The 23,038-nt window shown below is 30.6% G+C and overlaps 5 protein-coding genes across 5 annotated transcripts; 3 read left to right on the top strand and 2 right to left on the bottom strand.

Moving 5' to 3' along the window:
• The first annotated feature begins 6 nt into the window (after positions 1-6).
• Positions 7-1,765, top strand: LOC124539028 (serine-aspartate repeat-containing protein E-like). Its single transcript, XM_047116336.1, has 3 exons — positions 7-155; positions 219-357; positions 429-1,765. Exons 2-3 carry the CDS (start codon positions 306-308, stop codon positions 1,295-1,297), a joined length of 921 nt encoding a protein of 306 aa, XP_046972292.1. The 5' UTR covers positions 7-155; positions 219-305; the 3' UTR covers positions 1,298-1,765.
• Positions 1,766-7,348: 5,583 nt separating this feature from the next.
• On the top strand, positions 7,349-8,695 carry LOC124538886. Its single transcript, XM_047116136.1, has 2 exons — positions 7,349-7,396; positions 7,988-8,695. The coding sequence occupies exon 2, from the start codon at positions 7,999-8,001 to the stop codon at positions 8,347-8,349; it is 351 nt and encodes a 116-aa protein (XP_046972092.1). The 5' UTR covers positions 7,349-7,396; positions 7,988-7,998; the 3' UTR covers positions 8,350-8,695.
• A 250-nt stretch (positions 8,696-8,945) lies between these two features.
• Positions 8,946-14,882, bottom strand: LOC124539020. Its single transcript, XM_047116326.1, has 3 exons — positions 14,792-14,882; positions 12,401-12,536; positions 8,946-9,139 (listed from the first exon to the last, which is right to left on the bottom strand). Exons 1-3 carry the CDS (start codon positions 14,873-14,875, stop codon positions 9,030-9,032), a joined length of 330 nt encoding a protein of 109 aa, XP_046972282.1. The 5' UTR covers positions 14,876-14,882; the 3' UTR covers positions 8,946-9,029.
• A 1,401-nt stretch (positions 14,883-16,283) lies between these two features.
• LOC124538712 lies at positions 16,284-19,096 on the bottom strand. The gene is made up of 3 exons (XM_047115863.1): positions 19,044-19,096; positions 18,445-18,580; positions 16,284-16,409 (listed from the first exon to the last, which is right to left on the bottom strand). The coding sequence occupies exons 1-3, from the start codon at positions 19,083-19,085 to the stop codon at positions 16,297-16,299; spliced, it is 291 nt and encodes a 96-aa protein (XP_046971819.1). The 5' UTR covers positions 19,086-19,096; the 3' UTR covers positions 16,284-16,296.
• Positions 19,097-21,900: 2,804 nt separating this feature from the next.
• Positions 21,901-23,038, top strand: LOC124539102 (the record flags this gene model as incomplete). Its single annotated transcript, XM_047116425.1, has 3 exons — positions 21,901-22,146; positions 22,532-22,727; positions 22,851-23,038. Coding segments are annotated over 3 exons (480 nt in total), but the record flags the coding sequence as incomplete, so codon positions are not given.

Here is a 23,038-nt window from a genome sequence, read left to right as displayed (position 1 = left end):
GAAATTTAACAATGAATTATATTTTACTGGCTTCACGTAAGAAACAAAATAAACCATATGAATTAAATTTTATATCAAACACTGCTAAATAAAATATTTCAATTACAGTATACGTTATTCTGTTGCAAAATACAACCAAACAACATTATATACGGGTAAGAAATTTAAATGCTATTGATCAATTTTATACTGAAAATGAATTATTTTGTGCTTATTAGCCGCCTCATCATTGTATCTTAGCAACAATTTGCAACCACACGGGTATACCTTTGTGTGGAGCTGATGAAGACAAAGGACACAAACGAATGTTTTTAGATGAATGCGATTTGTTTGAGTATAACTGCGACTATCACAAAGGTAAATAGTTTGTAGATTACAAATGGAATTAAAGAGTTATAGATGATAATGTTATGCATATTATTTTTTAGCTTATTTGGAAACTGATCTACTGGATTGTACTCCGAAAGAAACAGACAATGTTGCGACATCAACAATAACAACAAAAGAAACATTACCTTTAGTAACAACTGAAAAGTTAAATTTAACAACGCAAAACATTGAGACGGAGAAATTATCAACTTCAACCAATCCAGACTCAGAAGCTCCAACATCATTAGTAATTACAAATATTAAATCTTCTACAAGTCAAACGAAACCCAAAAATATAACTAAAATAACTGAGACTACATTTATTTCAACAGCAAAAACTACAGATTTAACAACAACACCAATTTCAACTATTGTTACTGATGAAAATTGCACACGTGGAGATACAAATATGACTACAGATTTAAAAGTTACCAAAGAGACGACAAAAAACTTGACTGAACCTATGAGTACCGATTTATCAACGCATCCTGTATCTCCAGTTTCTTCTTTAAAGACAGAATCTACAATACTAACAACAACAGAAATTACTAGTACATCATCGAATTTGACGAAAAACGAACCGTCTTTAAACACATCTACAGCAAATACTTCTGTAGCCGTGACGAAGGAATATAAAGAACTCAGTGAGAATACAATTGCCGGCAATGAGAAAAATGGGTCTTCTACTCAAGATCATTGTAAAACGTATCCTAAGCATTGCGACAGACCACGTACTTGGGAGACAACCGTCAAAGGTGAAACGAGAGATTTCTTTCAAATTTTAAAAGCTAGATTCGGTAATCGAGTAAAAGTATTACGAGACACAACTCATTTCCCACAGCACGTGAATATAAGTATAAATGATTTGCGTATTAGTCTAAACGAAGACAATGAGTCGTTTCATTATGGAACACATAATGAAGGCTGAGAGATTTGCGCAAAGTTTATTTGTAAGGTTGAACGTAATCCCGTGTATTTAATAAAAGTTAATTATGGTAAAAATAATTAATATTATTCCATAAATAATTCGTATAGTATTAACAACCTACTAATCTTGTATCGTGAGAATGAACACATAGTAACTAACAGCGTTATTAATGGCAGAATGTCAAGGTATTTTTAGCTAGATAAAAAGCTGATAATACAAATGGTATATTTATTTATCAAAGTTTTATTCTGACTTTTTATGATGTAGTTATATAGCTAGTTATTGAAATCTAATATTATTTCTAAATTATTTATGTAATATTACATGTGTTTCCCTTTTATGCCTTATTAACGTGAATATTTTGATACTTATTCGTTTCTATATATTAAAATATGTAATATTAAATAAACTATGCGTTCTATTAAAGTTTATATTCTGCAAACATATAGGTATAACTAAAATTTTCTATTAACGACAAAAAATGTTATGGCTTCTTATTAATGCTCAAAAAGATGAAATGATAAGCCGCTAAGCTTCTGTTAACAACATGCAATTAACAAAAATGAGTTTTCAAGTTTGACACACAATGACACGAGAAGATAAATGTTACTAATGTGCCTTTCCAAATATAGTCCCTAAAGAATATTAACTACAACCTCATATAGCTCTTCAAGCAAATCTTGGTATTTGACTTAACAGCTTTTGTACGTTTAAAATTGTTTACAAACGATTGGCCCTCGTAGTAGAATAGGTAACCTTCTGTAAAAATTTAATCAAATCGCTGGCATCTTTTCGTTTTTAATATGCAGTTTCCGCGCGGGCAGCCTGGCACGTAGTCACATGTTGTGTAACCTCGTTAATATTGCAATGAACTTGGCCCCGCTGCTTGAGTAACCGTTCTGTGTACGAATAAACAATGACGCTTATCTCGAACAAATCGTTAACTCGAAATCTACCTTTCGTTTAAGTATATAGTGAATTTAACTTAATATACAATAGCAGTATTCAATTTAAATGCTGTATGCGTTCACAGATTGCTTAATATAAAGATACTAAGACTATTTTTAATGGAATAAATTGAAACTTGAAAATAAAATTGACAAACAACAAGTATTTGTTTATAATTCTCCTGACAAAAGCGCTGTTTTTCAGGTTATCTTAAGACGATCCAGTAACCCATTTACATAGCACGTGTAACAATAGAGCTTCAGTTGTGAGAGATTTCTCGCAAGCCTAGTTGTTATTATTACTGCCTCTAAACGTGTAAAAAATGTCGTAAATTGATGAAACAATGTTTTTGATTATATAAAATATTGCAAAGTATTTCATTCGATTATTTGTAAATAATTGGACATTGTTTCAAAGACCTTATGTTTTAACGTACTACATCTATTCGGAGGACAATGCTCTCATCTATTTTATCTACATTCTCCATATCACTCCACCACCAAACTAGACTAAACAGTTTGCTGGTACAGTCAGGGTGTATACCATAGACCTCATTTATTGATTAGTTGTAAGAGTCTCACATTTAAGTTCTTTTAATTTCACTCGATTAGTCTTTTACATGATACTGATAAATATAGACTTTTAAAAGTGCGATCAAATTTGTACTATTAAAATATTGCTAATAATTTAAAGGAAAACCCACACACATCTAAGAGGTAGAATCCACCTCTATCGGGACATGAAATCTCTACAAATCTGTGGCTAAAATTCCTCAATAAAAACACGTGTAACGTCTTACGAAGATCTTACTCGTGTTAAGAAAATGCTAAAACAGTTATCGATTGAGAAGATTCTTACATTTCCACGTGTAACAGTGTACCAGGGGGTATAAATAATTCTCTTGAACTAAGAAAGTAATATTGAAATCAAAAGACACGTGCAACTTCTTCACCCGCGTGTAAAAATAAATCTATACAAATAATAAAGTTGATACTTAAGTGTCTGTATGTAATAGATATAACCGCTTTTAGTTAATGCATATGTATATACACGGTATATATGAACATACCACATTTTTTTTTGTTAGTTTGTTCCGGCTAATCACTGGAACGGCTGGACCTGATTTGATGGGTCTTTCAATGACATGTAGCTGATGATTAAAGGTTACATACATAATATCTTCCTCATGAATTTATACTTCAGAGGAAAGATATCGTACATTCGGATTGATATTTAACAAAATTTTTAGCTAATAAAGATTTAATAACAATGTTCTAAAATCTATATATTTGTATTTTTGATGGTAGCTCTTACTTTACTATATATTATACTCAAAATAAATTTTATTTTTATCTAGTTTCAGGGATTAATCTTGATAGTTATTTTTAACTTGAGCAAAATGTTGTTTGTTTTTTATTTATAAGATTATTTTTATTAAAAATTTAATGATCGAATAAATAATATACAAAGAGTGGATGTTGCGTGGGTAGTTAATTATAGAATTAATAAGATATATATTTCTTTGTTTATTAAGAAATAATATCTGAAGTGTGTGGGTGAGATTAAAGAGAAATTATGAAATTATAACCTTTAAAATTTCGTAATACTTGTTTTCGGATTATTGTTATTGTAATCTTTATACCAGAGCTTTATGTTCTATCATAGCTTTAATGATGCTGTAGGTTATTCTAATATTTGTTTTAAATTTGAATTTGGAATTTTTCATCGGTGTAATTAATTTTCAATTTAATTTTTATTTTCTATTTATATTACAAAAATATTACAGGTGGTTTTGTTATAGCGTATTTCTGAACTTTGGAAACAGCCAAAGTCGTTTTAAAGAGTACTTCAATTCAGTGCCAAGTCACAATAAATTGCGAAATAATTAACACAGTTAAGAAGAAGAGCCTTAATTGTATACTCTATCTCGGCAAACAAAAATCGTATTGTGTCACTGGTGATTTGACGAGCTTTGTTTTAATCAAGAATTTTGAATTGCTAATAATTACGAAATATTGACTTTAAAAATTGTGTTTATCTCAGATTTTTTATTGTTCTTATTTTTATTCATAAGTTAATAATTGTCTCCTATATCATTTTTTATTAAAAACAATATAAGTAAAAATGTAACAACAACGACAGCCTGTAAATTTCGCACTGCTGGGAAAACTGCTGCTTTCTCTCCCTTTAAGGAGAAGGTTTGGAACATATCCAACCACATTGTTCCAATGCGGGTTGGTGGAAAAATGTCTTCGAAAGGAAAAAAAAAACACTTTATTTGTTAACGTATTTCTCAATGCGTTTATTTGACCTGCATTCTCATACGTTTTGTTAGCCCATCACGTGTAATATGTGTAACATTGCCCGTCCTAAACTTAATACGTAACTTTGGTTACACAAATGATGTAACAATTACCGTTTGGTAACAGCGTTTATTCAAAATTTATACGTACTTTGTTCAACTTTGTAAGTTCATATCATATGAAAACATTATTTATAGAAGTGAATTTTACAAGTACTTTTGAATATTATTTTAAACATAAAAATACTACCCTTTCGGAATGTAAATTATACTGAGAAGAACCGGAAATACCCAGTGAAATGGTTTCAATTACAAATGTCTGTATTATTTCCATAATTTTTTTTATATTTTTATTATATTGAAGTAAAAAATTATCTTTAATTATTTTCTTGCGAGTCATGTTAATTTTTGAATAAATGAAGTGTATCTTTACATTATGGTCCTAAATGAACATAGTTTAAGGTACATAGATTTATAATGTATAAATTACTCATATATACATAGAGATAAAAGTTGTATAATTATTTGAAAATATATCTAATTGTATTGTGTATATTAAATCAATATATGTGTATTAAATGTATGATGAGATGATGTATTCTGTTATTATAGATCAGAAGACAGTTTTAATCTTCAAATAATTGTATAGCAGACATTCTGTATTTATATTTAAAGCGTTTTAAGTCTATCTCTTGTAACATATATGGTTTTTAGTAAAAAATATGATATATATTCATAATTATTATATAAAATAACATCAAAAATTCTGCTTGTCACGTTAATAATGTTAATTTTTAGTCGATGAAATTACGAACTGCTGGTAATTTTGTAATAATATTAATTAGTACTCAAAAACGAAACGCTCCTAGTAAACGCTTTCCATCCTCTAGGATAAGTTTTATTCAAATCGGCTTTTTCAGTTAAACATTACAAAAAAAAAATATGTCGTGTGTTAGAATAAAGGGAACGACGTTGTCTATTACTTTAGTAATAATAGTTTCATGTTCGAAATGAGTGATATTATTAAAACATCCTATGTCTGAACAATGAACAGGCATATTTTTTAAATCTTGAAAGCATGTCCAATGGTTCAAGTCTCCGTTGTCGAGTTTTGTTCACAATACGTCAGCCTTGACCCAGATATACTTAATGTTCCGTATCATGATTGCACATTGTATCATTAAATGGTTACAAATTAGCATTGTAATTAACCGTATACGCATTACTTGGCTATTTTAATTATTTAAAAATAATATAAGCTTATTAACAGCCGGTGTTATAAAATGGCAACATTTTTACATTGTACTCAGTACATACATTGCATATGATTTTACCTTGTTGGTTAATTGGCCCCTTTAGAAGGCTACAGATCCTGTCCTGGATTAAATACCGGGACGACACGTACAGGGCAAGTTGGATTGCCATCCCATTGGATTATGAGAGCACAAATGCACTGTAATACCTCCAGCTTACATCTCCGTTGACATTGGCCGCAGCGTTCGAATATACGAGTAATCATGGGCTTATCATCATGACCGTTGTTTAGTTTTTAACCGACTTCTAAAAAAGGATGTTATTAGTTCGACATGTATGTATGTAAAATTGTCAGAATGTAATTATATTTGAGGGCGATAATGTAGGCTTCTAAGCACGTGTGCTTAATTTAGTATATTTGTCCACGAATGTCTCGAAAACTAAAAGTCGTATTGAGATGATCATTTTAAATCTAATTTAGGTTAGGTTAGGTTAGGTTAGGTTTAATGTTGTAGTCAGTTTATAGGTTTATAAATAACTTATTTATATTCGAATTAATTTTATATTTAATGTGTCTCAGAAAAATATAAACAATTCAAAGATATTAAAATATATATTGCATTAAGTATAATCGAGTGATCATTAGTAGGGGCAAACTTTCTTTTTAAATATCTAACTATAGTTATTCTGTTTATGATGTTTCATTTTAATAAAATGTTGTTAGTGAAACTGGTATTTTAATATTCTTGTTAAAAGTAGTTCGCTCAGTATATTGAATAATTAATTTTGCGGTACAATTTACGTAACAAATATCTTAGTCTAAGTTTCTGTGCAACAAACATTAATTAACCTCACGGCTATAACAAGCCCTGCCTCCTTGAGTTTAATACACAAGTTCGATCTAGAAATATAGTTTCCTATTAATCAGGCAAGAACGGAACTAGGAAGCGATAGATAAAGTGGAAGTATTGCTGGGGGCTATAGTTAGATCAATATCCTATATTTACCTTTATGGTTTAGATAATAGGAGCTATATTTCTTTAAAGCGTTTATTCCAATGAGACAAGTGTGCAAGGCAAACTGCTGCGTGAACTTTATCACTTGGTATTGAGAGCACTCATTCATCAGTAGCGTTTTTTTTATAAATATTTTTAAAGATGCATACTTCCTGGTTTATTGTATATATATTTAAATCACATAATAAATAATTAAATATAAAAATAGATTTGAATATATCACACCTGTTTTGTTTATTATTAAGCATATGAGCTATAATTCTACAGAGTATATATATAATGCAGTAAAAAAAACAAAGATCATAATTTCAAAACTGGAATTTAGGATAGCAACGTTAAATCTAGTTTCAATGTGGACTGTAAATAAAGATATGGAATAATTGTTCTGCACATGACGATAATTAGTATTTGATTTTAAAATCCCTGGTCAAATAAGCACAAGAATATTATTTTCAACGTACACATACATATTCCGGAAGTAGGCAGAAGGTTGCTTGTAAAAGGCTTATATATATTGGCAGCGTCGTTGCGCCTGCGCAGATAGTGACTGGGTTGACCGTGACTCAAGTGTAGTGTAATGTAAGTTCGGTTAAGATTTTTTTTTAAAGTAGTGATTAAGTGTTGTATTTGTGAAAAAATTAGAACATTTTTATAATAACAGAAGTAAATCGTTTAACAGTATTATTTTTTCTCTGTGACAGCCAAATGAACTATTTTTTTTTACTGTACTATATATAAATATATACGATATATTTTTTTTATTATAAATTAAAAATATTTACTTTAAATATTTTTCAATTTTTAAAGAATCTCAAATAAGCTATTATTGGTGTTCTGTGAGTAGTGCGTGAGAAAGTATAATCATAATTTCATAGTTTGCACGTTATTAGTAAAAAAAACTTAAATAATTGATCGTTTAAGCTTTAAAGTTTTTATTGTAATGTTAACCCCAACTAATTAAAAGTGACTTTCTACTACGCGGTTTTTAACATTTCTATGTTATTCACGCTTAATTTTAACATTATAATAATTGGGTAAAGATTTCAAATGTTACAGACTACTAAATTCAATGAATTCAAATAGCCCAATTAAAATTAATACCTTCTCATTAATAGACAACCTTGCTGAGGTATAAATATGAAAATAAACCTTTACTTTCCCTTTTTATAGATTATTTCATCATGAATTACCTCATCATCATTGCGTCTATACTCTGCGTAGCCCAGGCAAGACCGGGCCTGATATACACACAACCCTTAGCTGTCGCTGGCATCCAATACGCCCACCCGTCCGTACAAGCGGTCTCATCTCATCCAGCCGTTGAACTGAACGCCGCAAGTGAGGCTTTATTGCCACCGGAATTGTTAAAATCGAATGCGTTTTATAGTAACCCCTCGATCGCTGCTGGCCTAGCCAAAGAATCTTGGTTCACGAATAAGGAAATGCAAGTTGTTGAACGCGAAGCCGAAAAAATACCGAGACAACGCATCTATGACATCGTTAAAAGTGCTGGTTTCTTGGACAAACATTAACTGTGATGGAGAACCTTACCACTGACTCTCGACGGCTTATATATTTAAACACATTTAGTACAATTGATTCTAATGTTATATGACTTTTGCTGTTTATATTTCTCGAAATAGTTATTCATTTTAACAGAGCACTGTAAATAATTGCACAATATTAACAATTTCGACATATTTAATTAAAAAATGTAGTTAATTTTTAAGTATTTAGTAAATAGTTAATAATGCAATATTATAATTTTGTTATTCGTAGATATTATACTCGAACTGTGATCTCGAACAATAAGTGCGTATGCGTAAGTTATTGTTTCATTTATTTATATACTTGTTTTTTAATAAAAGTATATTTTTATGTTTTTATTTTATTTTTTAACGTGTAAATCCATTTGTGATGACATTCAAGAAAGATAGATAAGAAATTAGTACAATTTTTATATAAGATTTTAAATTAGCATGGTTATTTTTATTATTAAAGTTATTAATTTCGGGATATTTACCATGTTTTTTATTTTTGTTCGGTGGAGCTCGATATTTCGACATTGTCTACGAATGTCTTGTTCACGAGACAAAAACATGGTAAAACATGTTAAATATCCCGAAATTAATAACTTTAATTAGTACAATTTATATTATTGGTTATATTAATGACAATATAAATACAATTCCTGTGATAAATTGCATTCTGCCTACTTAATAATGTTTTTTAGGTCACAGTCGGCCCCGTAGGCGCTCTTCTTGAAGCTTCTGCCGCGTTTGCACGTCACCCAGCATTCATGCACCGGCTTTTGTACGAAATCTGTAAGAATATACGTCTTGAAGTCATTTGCAAAGAATTTTATTTTAGGAACTACATCGTTTGTTTGATCAAAACTTAATTGAGATTAGTAATTGGATTAACTTTAGTTATCTGGTTATTCTTTAGATGTATCGAATATGTATTATTATTTTTATGTTTTGTCAATTAAATTTAAAATAAATTATTATTTTGCCTGGCAGCTTTAGTAGTGGGTACCAACTAAACATCAGATATTTTATCTTAAATATGTAATAATTTAGTTTAATTATAATTTTATTTATTTCATAATTTGGAAGGTGATTATTTTTTATAGTACCAATCACATAATCTATCCACAGGTATCCTATTTGGCAGTCTGCCTACCTGCTCAATAAAAATGAAAGACTCACTAATTACCGACTTGTTTTTAGCGTTTTATCGTCTTATTACTACGTCAAGTCTGCGGTATAAGTTTAATTCTGAGAAACAGCTATAGGGCTTAGGCATTATAAGGCGTTCCCATTTCAATGAGTCACACGTACAAATAAATTGAGTTGACTAACGCTAAGTAGTATTATTTTTTGTAGAAAATAATAACTGTTTTAGTGTAAGTACAATATGAAAAAGGTTGTTTTCGAAAATATTTAAGCAATATTATGTGTCCATAATAAGTGTTAAAAATTAATTATAAAAAAATATCTTTACTGACGTTTCAAGTACTTTCATAGTTTAGATGTTGACATGAAACCTACTTGAAAAATTTTTTAGAAATAGTACGTTTAAATAAAAAAGAATATCAACAATTACATAACACTGAGCTCTTTTTTACACAGTAAACGTACAGAGATATATGTTTGTGAGGATTTAATTCAAAGAAATATCCAAACAACTTTTGAATCATTTAATCGAAGATTTCAAAGGGCGCCAGTGTGGGTGTCTGGCGTCCAGTGAACTAGGACCCTGTCTGAATCCATACGCAACGAAGGATTCTTTATCTAGTACAAGTATTTAGTTCTACATACACTGGTTTTAATATATTGCGTCACATAGTAACAGACGTCTAGTCACTCTTGTTTTTTGGATTATATAGATTTGGACTAATTTATTATGACTATCGCAAACAACGCTAAAGCAAATACAAATATTTTTAATTCAATTTACATAATTGCTTTGTAAAATATTGTATGCTTCATAAATAATACGGTATAACCTGTAGTACGACGCTAGTTAAAGAAAAAAAAAATATTTTCCGCTTTGTGAACGGACTTAAGTAGGTAGTTGTTTAATTAATACTTTGGTTAAAGAAGTCTACATTTTCTTGTTAATTGAATGGAGCCTTCTTAGTGTGTGCTAATAATAAGCATTTGAGGAACAATTTTAGTTCACTGTTTATGTTTCATATTTTAATGACCTACCTTTTTAATATTAACGGTATTTATCATTGCATTGTTTATTAAAGAAACTTCATTTATTTTTAAAATTGCCGAAAAAGTAATAATAATAGTAACAGGGCAATTTCACTAATACAAATTTGAATTACAAAAATAATTGATTTTTAACCGTACTAAATGTATAAACAGTGCTTTTAGCAAATGTTGAGAATATAAACATTAGTATTACGTTTAATGTATTAATATTCAAAGTTCCAGTTATCGTTTGACTTAATGACACACACACTAGTAGGCCAAATGCAAAGCTTCCCGTTTATCCAACAGATTATTACAAATTTCGAAACCTATGACAGGTTTTGGTTTGATTCTAAATGATAATTGTTCTACGTCTGTTTTAGAACAAATTAGTCTGTTCGTACGTTTTGCGTTTTTTTTTATACAGGGATGCACTGCTCTATACCTGGCCAGTATTTTTTCCGATCTTGAAAAATATTTCTTTGATAAATCAATTAAGTGAATTGTAAACAATAGTTATTTTTAATTTTATGAACATCTTTGCATGGAGTTCTTTAAAATGACCCCCATAACTGATGTGTTACGAGTAGCTGTCGTCTCGATATAACTAGGACAAAATCGGCTATTAATATATAAGATTTGTAATCTCTAGCAGGCGTACTAAACTCTGCAACACACAATTAAAGGCTGTAAAACCAGCTAATTGACATAGATAATGCTCGATTAATATACTTTGCATATTTCTATGTATTAAGTCCTATGGTATATAACTTTGATTAGAGCTACAGGCATATCATCTGTATTCATTGATCATAAATAGCTGTCAGGATTATTACGATTCCCAGAGCTTGAGACTACCTACGGGATGTTTGTAACAAAGTTGGTAAACTTACTGTAGCCTAACAGTATATATAACAGTGATATTGATTATTTTTATATAAGGAGTAAAGAAAACATGCAACAACATGTTTCCACCTATGAAAAGTAAAAATATAATCCTTCTGTAGTTAGCCATAAATTTTATTATAAAATTCCTCAAAAACTGTAAGCTTTGCCAATGAATAAATTTAAGCCACATGTGTCTGAAAGTACTGCTTAGTAGAATCTGCATTCTGGAGCGTTTGTAGCTTTGAATTAAATTAACTTACTCATAACTGCACGCGAGATCTTTTTTCATTAAAGGAACTATATTTTTATTTTGAGTTAAAATTTTGCAATGCATGATAAATATTTAAAATAGTACTACATAAATACATTTCTACTATTATATACTATATCATTTCGTAGTATATTAGAAACGTTAGCATATTGGAAACGTTCAATTCGGCAAACTCATCCTTACACATATAATCTCATATTAAAATTTCTACTATAGCGGTTATTATCCAAATTTTATATAATTTGATATAAGTTGGATTCAAATTAGCTTTGGGTTACCAAGAATATTCTCATTTATTCTTAACAGGTAATCAAGTTGGTCAAATTAATTTAATCATAACGATAACATATATACTGCAAAACTATAATTCACTTGACTCTAGAAATTGCCGACATGTCCCAGTGGTTAGAACGCGTGCATCTTAACCGATGATTTCGGGTTCCAACCCAGGCAAGCATCACTTTAATTTTAATTTAATTTGTGTTTATAAATCGTCTCGTTTTGGCGGTGAAGAAAACATTGTGAGTGTCTAATTTCATCGAAATTCTGCCACATGTGCTTTCCACCAACCTCTCCTTAATGGGAGAGAGCCTTAACTCAGCAGTGGTTACGGGCTGTTACTTTACTTTACTAGAAATTAGGTGATCATGTAAATAAATACGATAACCCTCGTTTTAGACGGATAAAAGTTACTGAGCTAGACAGTTGTGTTTATACCTTTTTTGCTGTCGCAGTTGAACTCGTGCATGTCACAGGTATCGATGAATGTCCTCATTTCCCCGCAGGAATCGATTCCGCATATAGGAACTTGGTCGTGACGGCATATGTCCGCGATTTTACATTCCTCTTCTAGCTAAGTGTTTTAAAATATATTGTTTAGTGAAAGGAAAAGGTGACGTAACATTATACAAACAATTTTTATTAAGAGTACGATTTTTTTTTTTTTATATTTGAAATGTAGGTATGTAAAAAGGTTTTATTGTAGTCCAGCTGTAGCCCAACAGGCAGACATGCAGTGCAATGTATCTTAAAATGTTTTTTGTAAACAATATCATATAAGTCATAAGTGACAATGCATTTTTAACGTCGTTATTATGTTTTCGTTTTCATTAGCAAATTACACAATGCCACAAATACCATCAATATGAAACGATATAATTCCTTATACATTCACCATGTATGTATATGTACAGTTTATTGCAATCGAAGAAGGAATAGGGGCTTTAAATTTCTTGCGATTTGCTATAAACTCGGCTGTATCGTGCACGGTTCTTTATTAATGTTTCATTATTTATAATACTAGTCCACTTAACTATTAATATTCAAGTAAAGTAAAGGAAAGTAAAGGCCTGTAAATTTCCCACTGCTGGGATAAGGTCTTCTTTTCCATTAAGGAGAGGATTTGGAACATATTCCACCACGCTGTTCCAATGCGGGCTGGTGGAATTAATATTCACTTTAACTTTAACTCCTAAATTTCGATAATAGATTTGTGGACGTTGACACGCTATTTTATTGAAAAAGAGCTCTCGACTAATATATCGCGTGAAATCAATATCAAATGTTGTTTATTTTGGTGTTTTCGTCTTATAATTTGAATAAACTATATATACATTCACTGTCAATATAATATATTAAGTATTTATTTTACAAATGTATAAAAAAGCAAAAAACAGATACGTCGTTAAAAATAATGAAATGTCAATTAAAAAAAACATTGATTGTAGACTGTATTTTTTTTAATTCCGTTGTGATGGAGCTTAATCATTTATTTATTTCAGGCTTACAATGTAAACGTACTGTATTGTTACTTGGGAATGTATTTATTAAATACTAGCTAAACCTTTAGCTTTATCAGTGCGTGATTTATAAAACTATACCACACAAACCGTTACCCAACATTTCAATCCCTCGAGGGGTGAATTGAAAAAAGTAACGTTTGTCCTTTCCCGGGATTTAAGCTATATCTATACCAACATTTCATCCAGGTGAAAAGGTAACAAACTTACTTTCACATTTATATGTATATTAGGATAGATTATATCGCATATGAATATAACAACAGAAAAACAAATATCAAATCTTAACATAAACATACTGATTAAATGATAATTATCCATTACTATTGGATATATGATAATCAAAAATGATAAATCACGTTTCTATAATTATAGGTATAATAATTATAGTAAATACAATGTAACCTTTTTTAATAAAATGCATAGTTTCTCGGAGAGTTACAAGCTGATAAAATGTTTTGGCGTCATATAAATCATAGTTAGGAAATTTCCTTACATTATAAAAATTCCTTTACTTTATAATTTTTTTTCCATATTTATATTAGTAGTTATTTATTTTTAGTCGACTCAAGATGGCTGACTTAGCACAATGAGCTGTATGTTGATCGAGGATGGTGGACAAAACCCGGGCACCTCGTTGGACGATTAACAGTGAGAGAAAACCATACGTCAGATGAAAATGTGCCACTAACATATCTCTGCATTGGAATAGCTTGGCAAATAGGGCTCGAAATCTTCACCTCAAGAGTAGGTCTTTGTTCAGTAGACATTTAAAAACTCCTGTTGTATTTGTATATAATACAATATATAACAATGAAATGTTTTCTTTATTATATTTCATTCACATATAAATTTGTAATATGGTATTTTAATATGAAAGACTTGGTTGTTAAATTACTTTAATTGAAATGTTTTTTCAAAGGGTTCCGATTAATTCTGATTATTCAAAAGCGGCGTACTTATTCTTGGAAAAGTCATTTAAAATTTTTCACAAAATGAAACATCGACCCATATTTGTGGTAACCCAAACAATTGTCAGCGGGCATGTTGGTTTTGATATTTGTTTTTCTCTGTATTTCATTTTGTTCCATTCAGGTGAATAATGCGGTATTGTTTTACACAAAAAGGTTTAATTTGTGAAGTGAGTTATAAGTTTAATATACAAATTTAAATATTAAAATTAATAACATTGTAAAGTATTTCTCTTAAAAACTGTAACACGAATGACATTTTGCGTCGCGTTAAAAATGTTTGTAGCAAGAATAAGGAATTATAATTATGTTAATGTGAAAATCAGAATAAAAATTACCTTTGCGCCGTCGATATGAGCGTAAGTGATTTTGAGTTTAAGTAATAAGTATATAAAAAGGCTTAAAAATACATCGTCGAGCATGACGAAAGTTTTTATTTTGTAATAATGTTTTACAAACTGGCAATATAATGTATTGAGGTTTCGCTCGCGTTATTTACAATAAAAAGTTTGTTTATTTAAGTGCAAAACATTTAACTACAAATATAAGCAATTTTGAAACAGCTGAGATAGGCCAGTGATTAGAATGCGTGCATCTTAACCGATGATGGCGGGTTCAAACCCAGGCAGGCACCACTGTATATTCATGTGCTTAATTTGTATTTATAATTCACCTCGTGAAGGAAAAAATCGTGAGGATAACTACATGTGTCTAATTTCATCGAAATTCTGCCACATGTGCATTCCACCAACCCGCATTGGAACAGCGTGGTGGAATATATTCCAAAACCTTCTCCTTAGTGGGAGAGGAGGCCTTAGCCCAGCAGTAGGAAATTTACAGGCTGTTACTGTACTGTACTATAAGCAATTTACCGGGACTACAAGGAGGTAGGCAAGGTTTGTAATAATAGTAGGGATATGGAATAGAATTTTTAAATTATTGTGCTGTTATTGGTCATTACTACACGTACCATAAAATACATACGTGTAATTTTCAAGTTCATCAGACGTTTTATTGATGAAAATCACTTTGATCGATCCGGTACGTTGACACACGGTCATTCTATAGGCGTGTTAAAACGTATTAGATCATAATATTTATTTATTTTGATATAATTAATGACATTGAATTAATTTCTCGTCATATAATTCAAGCGGTTCGTCAGTCGACCAGGACTTAGACTTTTATATATGCATTGTGATTGTAGCTTAGATAACACGGTAAAATGTCGACATTGTTATAATTGTAATTGTATATATGTAATAGAATGGAATGAAAAAGGAAATTTGGGTTATTCAAAATTATTACAGGTACTTAGAAAGTATTGTAAGTGTTTATATGTATTTATATAATGAAATAATACAAAAACCATATTATTTTTTTCAATAATAGCTATACACAATTTTTGGTAGGTCTGGTAAATGCAACACCTGATAGCAGTGGTCACCGCTGCCCACAGACAGTTCTGTAAGAAATGTTGTCATGTCCCTTGTGCGTGTACATTATCTGTACTGTACTGCTTACACGTGGACACACATACAGGATTTTTGAAATATTTTGTTCGTCCAAAATTATCATTTAACTAATTTTTCTAATGGAACAAGTTGTATTTGAAATTTTACATTCTTATGTGTTTCAAGAAGACATGCTGAATATATTTGTCTGAAAGTAAAAGTCAAAATGCTCAATAATTGACAATCTGTCACCGGTCCAGAAATAAACGTTTTCTTTAGGTAGGACAGATCATCCCGATAGTAAGTTAAGGTACCCATGTGATACCAAAAAATAGGCGTGGTTAAAATTATACTTTTATTTACTTTGAAAATAATACTCTTATTATTTGTTATAATCTATTTTTGACGTTTAGGTTGCAATCAGTCCTGAATTCCGGTTTCTTGAACGAGCGTCCTCTCTTACAGGTGACCCAGCATTCGTGAATGGGTCTTTGCTTGAAATCTGCAATTAAAATATTAAAAAGCTCCTTGACGCGCACTTATACATCGAGTTAAAGAATTATTTTTATCAAGTATTTATTTTCCACGATATCAAGTGATTCTAGTATATCGTATTTACTTATTTATATATGAGCGTTTAAATAAACACACATAAATAAGTGAATATTCAAATGAATGTTTGTAAAGTAAACTAAAAGTAAAGTGACAGCCTGTAAATTTCCCACTGCTGGGATAAGGCATCCTCTTCCATTATGGAGAGGGTTTGGAACATATTCCACCACGCTGTTCCAATGCGGGTTGGTGGAATGCACATGTGGCAGAATTTCGGTGAAATGAGACTCATGCAGGTTTCCTCACGATGTTTTCCTTCACCGCCGAGCACGCGATGAATTATAAACACAAATTAAGCACATATACATATATAGTGGAGCTTGCCTGGGTTTGAACCCGCAATCATCGCTTAAGATACACGCGTTCTAACCACTGGGCCATCTCAGCCAATGAATGTTTGGGTATGAGTGAATTATTTTCCTATTAAAATGTTTTATTTTTTTTAGCATTGCTATAAACTTTTTTGCACTAGTTGAGGTTAATGAGTGTTAATGTTAAAAGCATAGATGCAATAACGCCTTCGTTTCTACAATTAACATTGTTTGTGCAAATAAAGTGTTAAAAAAATTAGTAACAATAAATGTTTAACACTCGAGCTTCCTAATATTCTGTGGAGGGTCCGGAAACTAAAGTACACTATTCAAATAGCGTTATGCAAACGAAGACCGGATGACAATTCCGATAGTGACTATTTGTCCTATATGTAAACTACTTATTTAGTTTGGAACCTTTAGTGAATACTGTAGTTTAGTTCATACCAAATTTCATCAAATTCCGTTCATTGATTTGGTAGTGAAAGAGCGTTAGACAGACAGAGTTACTTTCCCATTTATAATATTAAGTATAAATATATGAATAAGCAAACACTCAAATTGTTAAGAGAGAAAGGAACATGAAAATATTAACAGAAGATTGTGAGTTAAATTCCCGTTCATGTTTAAATGTGTTTATAATTTACTTCTTGCTCGGTGGTGAAAGGATATATGTATGTGGCGGATGAAAATCTGCCAAAAGTATATACATCAACGCGCATTGTGTACACCAGCGAAGTGGAATAAGGTCGAAAGTCTAAGTCTCCTTAGGGGAGAGGAAGCCTAAAGCCAACATTGGGAATGGGGATATCTATAGACTGATGCTTATTTATTTACAAAATCAATGACATAGTTAAAGATTATTTCATATATATTTATTTGTGAGAAAATTGCCACTACTATTTTTTGACTACGCAGGTTCTATTTTTGGTAAAAAAATTGATACTGAATTGATTATGTGTCTAAATGTATCTATTTATTAAAAGACGCGAAGGAAGAGATAACTTTTGAGCTCCTGATTAATTTTAATAGCAAAATAGCTTCACAGATAATAAATCGACTTTTCACTTTTTTATAATATTTTTTACAATTACAATGATTACAAATAAGACAAATGTAATAAAGAGTGCGTGTAATGAAACTACGAGTACAAATATATTACATATATTATGACCGTCATTAATTTTATTTCTTTTTTTTTGTTTTTTTATGGTATAGATTGGCGGACGAGCATATGGGCCACCTGATGGTAAGTGGTCACCATCACCCATAGACAATGACGCTGTAAGAAATATAAAACTAAGTATTAACTAGTAGGGAACTAAGATGTTATGTCCCTTGTGCCTGCAGTTACACTGGCTCACTCGCCCTTCAAATCGACACAACAATACTGAGTACTGTTATTTGGTGGAAGAATAACTGATGAGTGGGTGGTACCTACCCAGACGGGCTAGCAGAAGCCCTACCAAATATGAGGTAAGGGGAATATTTGTGATATTAGTTAATGAAATGTGTGTAGAACGCTGTTCATGTTAGTTATATATAATTTTATCACTTAAAAGAAAATAAATATATAAAATGAATGTAATAATGATTAAAGTAACAATTCATAACCTTTCTTACTGTCACAGTTAAATTCATGCATGTCACAAGTGTCTATGAAAGTTCTCATTTCCCCGCACGAATCAATACCGCACATCGGTACCTTATCGTGAACGCACAAATCCGCTATTTTACATTCTTCTTCGTTCTAAAAATAATATAATCATACACATATTACAAAAAAAAAATTTGTAGAATATTATTACGAAGTATATTAAAAATATTAGCAATTATTTCTTTTTTTTATGGTGTAGGTAGGTGGACTTGCAAATGGTCCGTCTTATGGTAAGATAATCGCCCATAAACATTGGCGTTGTAATTAATATTAACCATTCAAACTCAAACTCATATTCCTTTATTCAACACTGAAGCATTATACTTACTCATTGTCTGTAGAAATTAAACACTGTGTTCCAATGTCCACTAGTGTTCCACCAACCTTGTGAACTAAGATATTATGTCCTTTGTGCCTGTTACTCTGGCATACTTACCCTCAAAAATGAGACACAATAAGACTAAGTATTGCTATTTGGACATAGAACATCTGATAATCAAACCAAAAAAACAAATTAATAGTTATATCTAAAAATCATTAATAATCTGTAGTTTACCTTAATGGTCTCACTGTGTGCAAACACCAAAGGAAATATCATAATTACATTGTAAGCTACAACAATGAAACAAATTAATAAATACTAATAATAATGTTCAAATCAGGTTGAAATATAAGCCATACTACGATCATTTTATCTTACCTAATAATAACGATAATATTAACATTGTAACATTTTACATAAAAAATAGTCTTTTCTTACATCCTTATAGAAAAATAACACAAAAACACACGTTGATTTGAAAGTCTTAAATAACACGTGTTGAAATAGATTTTTTATCGGAAACAGTTATTATATTTATTGAAAACAAAACGCTTGCGTCAGTATTTTATTGTTACCGCGTTTATTAGCACATTAAATAAGTTATTGCAAATCGAATGTGAAATATTGATCGAATTATTTTTTTTTGTTGTGTACACATTATATTGAGCAACAAATTTAAAAATATAAATCCTTTTTCGTGAATTACTCTTTAACAAAAGCGAAAGGATGAGTTACAAAATAAAGGATAACCCACTCTGCTACTTTAACCCGAACGGATTATATTGTGTCGCGATGGAGGGGCGAAGTAAAGAGCCCTCAATTTAATAATGATAGTATATCAGCAAATTCACTTGAGCAAAGGTTAATGGATGACGTTGAAGGACTCTCTAGGTTTGTCTGGGTTGGTCCACACGCTCGCATGTTTCACGCAAGTCTACGTTGTATTAATTTCTATATAATTATCAATTAGAAATTAATAACACAAGGTAATAATTATGTATTTTTTATTATAAACGTATAGTTAATTGTTTTGTGTCTGTGTTTTTGATATAATTTTTTAAAGGTGTTATAATATTGGAATGTGTACAATATGTTTGGAATTAAATAATTGTGATTGAATTTCCACTATTATAAAATATAAAGGAAATAAAAGGGACTTTTGAATTATTTTTTAATATTCCGAATTACACCCAATAGTTTGCCTACAGTTTATGTTCTATATATAGCATTTCATTGTAAATACAAGACCATAACTAGTTGGTGGTAGTGCTTTGCGTAGGCTAGCACTCACCCCCTTCCCGTGTGAAGGGTGAATGAACCAATGTAACTACAGGCACAAAGCATATGACATCTTAGGTCTCAAGGTTGATGGCGTTTTGGCGATATAAGAAATGGTGGATGATTTTAAAGCTTGCGCTATCCACAGTCGAAAATGTCGTGTGAGCGTTGTCCACGTAGATGTTGAATAAAAAAATCGAGTTTTTTTTAAAAAATAAAATTGTTGCTATTAGGACAGCTAGGCCCAAAACATTTCCGTATATTATACATTTTCGTTACGCTTAGCATATTTAATTATATATAGATGTAAAAAGAGCAGATTAAATATTACTCCATACATATTTTGTAAATATTAGGCCAGCTTAGTCCAAAATATTTACAACTTAGACAATTCAAAAATAACCCACTCGGATAAAGTTAATTAGTTTATTTTTAAAAATTAAAAATAAGTATATGCATTTTAAACAAATTATGTTAAGTTGGTACTTATAGCAGACTTCTAGTTATAGTTTTCTTATAAGTGTTGATTTTTGATATTCTATTAGTGCATACATCATTTAGTAGCAATTTCTAATTTTTTATTTACTTTTTGTGTCTATAATTACATTTAGGAGCATGTAACGGCTGTAATAGTGCAATTTACTGTCTGAGAGCCGTATCAACGCTGGTAATTTAATCACGCTGCGCTTAATGTCTATAAATCACGTTGAGAATATATGTGGCTTAAGAACTTTGATCCTTGTAAAAACTTTTTATTCATGCTATATCATATTCATTATTATGCGTTCGGTTTTTTAATATGTAGGTTTCATTTTTGGGAATATTATTGATTGCTTAACACATTTAGAGACCGTACAATTTGACACAATAGCAAAATAAGTGTACACATATAAAAAATATTAGTGCTGTCACGAGCTTTCAGTGATACTTTGATGGTTACAAGAATCTTGTAATTGAATTTGGATAACAGTTGCTTAGCAAAGATATAGGATAACATGGATGACAAAATATAACATGCACACATTTGAAAGTACAAACTACGTTTAGTTGAAATTTTCATCTTCCATTAATCATTATGTGATTAGGGACTTCACGCTTTACGTGGCGAGCAGGCGACACAATTGTAGCACAGGCGTCTTCCTAACTAAGGACTGCTTTCGTTTTATAAGCTAACAAAACTAGCCCTCCCAAATTTTAGGTATATAATTTTTTTATCTACTTTTAAAAATGTTGGACTACAAAATTAACAAAGTGTAAAATTACACTACAGCACACATCACTTTACTGACAAAACTGTAATTAGCACTATTTTATTTTTAGGTAATTTGATACTACTTATTTGTTTATAACACATGAAGTATTATTAGTAAAAATCAATGAATCGTTAATTATACTCAAAAAAAGACGAGTACCAAAACTAATCAAACAGTATACGAGATTATCGAGGGTATAAGTGGTGTTTTCTTCTCTTTCCGACCTATTTGTTAGAAGTACGTTACAACAAATAGACACAATGCGGCCATATACCGTAGGTAATACTGTCATATTATCTTTTATTGAATAAAAAAGTATATAGAAACAATAAATAATTATAAATTTAAAATATAGGTGCTGTTTTCCTTTCCTTAGTCGTCATCTCCTATCAAAGAGATTTTGAAAATTCAGAAAAATTACTAGGGACTATGTATCCCATGAAATCGGATTCCATGTTAAAGGTTGTAATAAAGGTTTTTTTACATATAAAATTACGTGATTTGTAAATTTGTATGCTTAATCTAAATTACATAATTGGTGTGAATTGTTTTGACAGAGGACACGAAGAACTTCTGGTAATAACAAATTGAGCGATTTTAATCAATTCGTGGAAGAAAAATTAATTCAGCATACTCAGGCTCTGGAGCACCTCGTTAATGTGGTTCAAAGAAATGAGGAGACGACTAAGAAGCTTGTGAACACTTTAACCCGAAAGATTGCTCAACCTATACCGAAACTTCCTGAAAAATTGGACGTTCATCAGACCAGACGCAGCGGAGGGGAAGCTGATAAGGATCATCCAATTGTAAGATTTGCAAAAAGCTTTCCAGAATACATAACGTTCTTTATGGATATAGTAATTGCAGATTTACGTAACGATGGAGATCCATTGGCCGTTGTAGAACATCGTGTTTCTAGCAGTGAGACTGATTACTAATAATTTTTGTCATCAATTAATTGCTCCAGTAAATTAATATATTTCCAAATAAACTATTTTCATGTTGAAACAAACTATGAATATGAATCATCCTCATCAGTGAAGTCAATGTCCACTATTATTAAAATAAAATTGTATTAATCAAAAACCACTTTGATTTAATTTCCAAAAACGATTTCCCATTATGTATAAGAAATAATGTAGAATCGTATTTTTTGGACCTAGAAGACAAACAATAGTTTTTTCTTTTCAGCCGCGTCCTGTTGCTAGTAAGCCCATGTTTGTACCAAATGCTCAAGCCGCGAAAGACAAACCAAGCCCTTGGTGTTCGGTGGCTGTATTATGTGAAAGAACAATGGACACTGTTTGTGGGTACGATGATGCCTTTGGCTACGGAAAATTTGAGGATATATGTCACATGCTACAAGTAAACTGCTATTGGAAATACAGTTAGTATATATATATTTATATACCTTTATATCTTCTGAATAACATGAAGTTTAGTAACAATCATTATTTAAATAATTTATTTAAATGATGGTGATTATATTTTTCTGTATTTTTTTTTTCAGACTTCGCTTTCGTGCCTTCCTGTACGCCAGTACTATAAATCATCTAAATAATCAATAAGGACGCTCTTTTTTTACTTTTTGAAATTGTTCAGATATAATATTGATAATTTTATATCTAAATGTTCAAGGAAATTAAAAAGAAATATACTTAATATGTTGTATTTGATATAATTTTGAAATTGACATTA

Source organism: Vanessa cardui, chromosome 21 (assembly GCF_905220365.1).
Source record: "Vanessa cardui chromosome 21, ilVanCard2.1, whole genome shotgun sequence".
NCBI classification, from domain to species: Eukaryota; Metazoa; Arthropoda; class Insecta; order Lepidoptera; family Nymphalidae; genus Vanessa; species Vanessa cardui.
The sequence above is the reverse complement of the archived record's forward strand: the minus strand, read 5'-3'. Positions and strand labels throughout refer to the sequence as shown.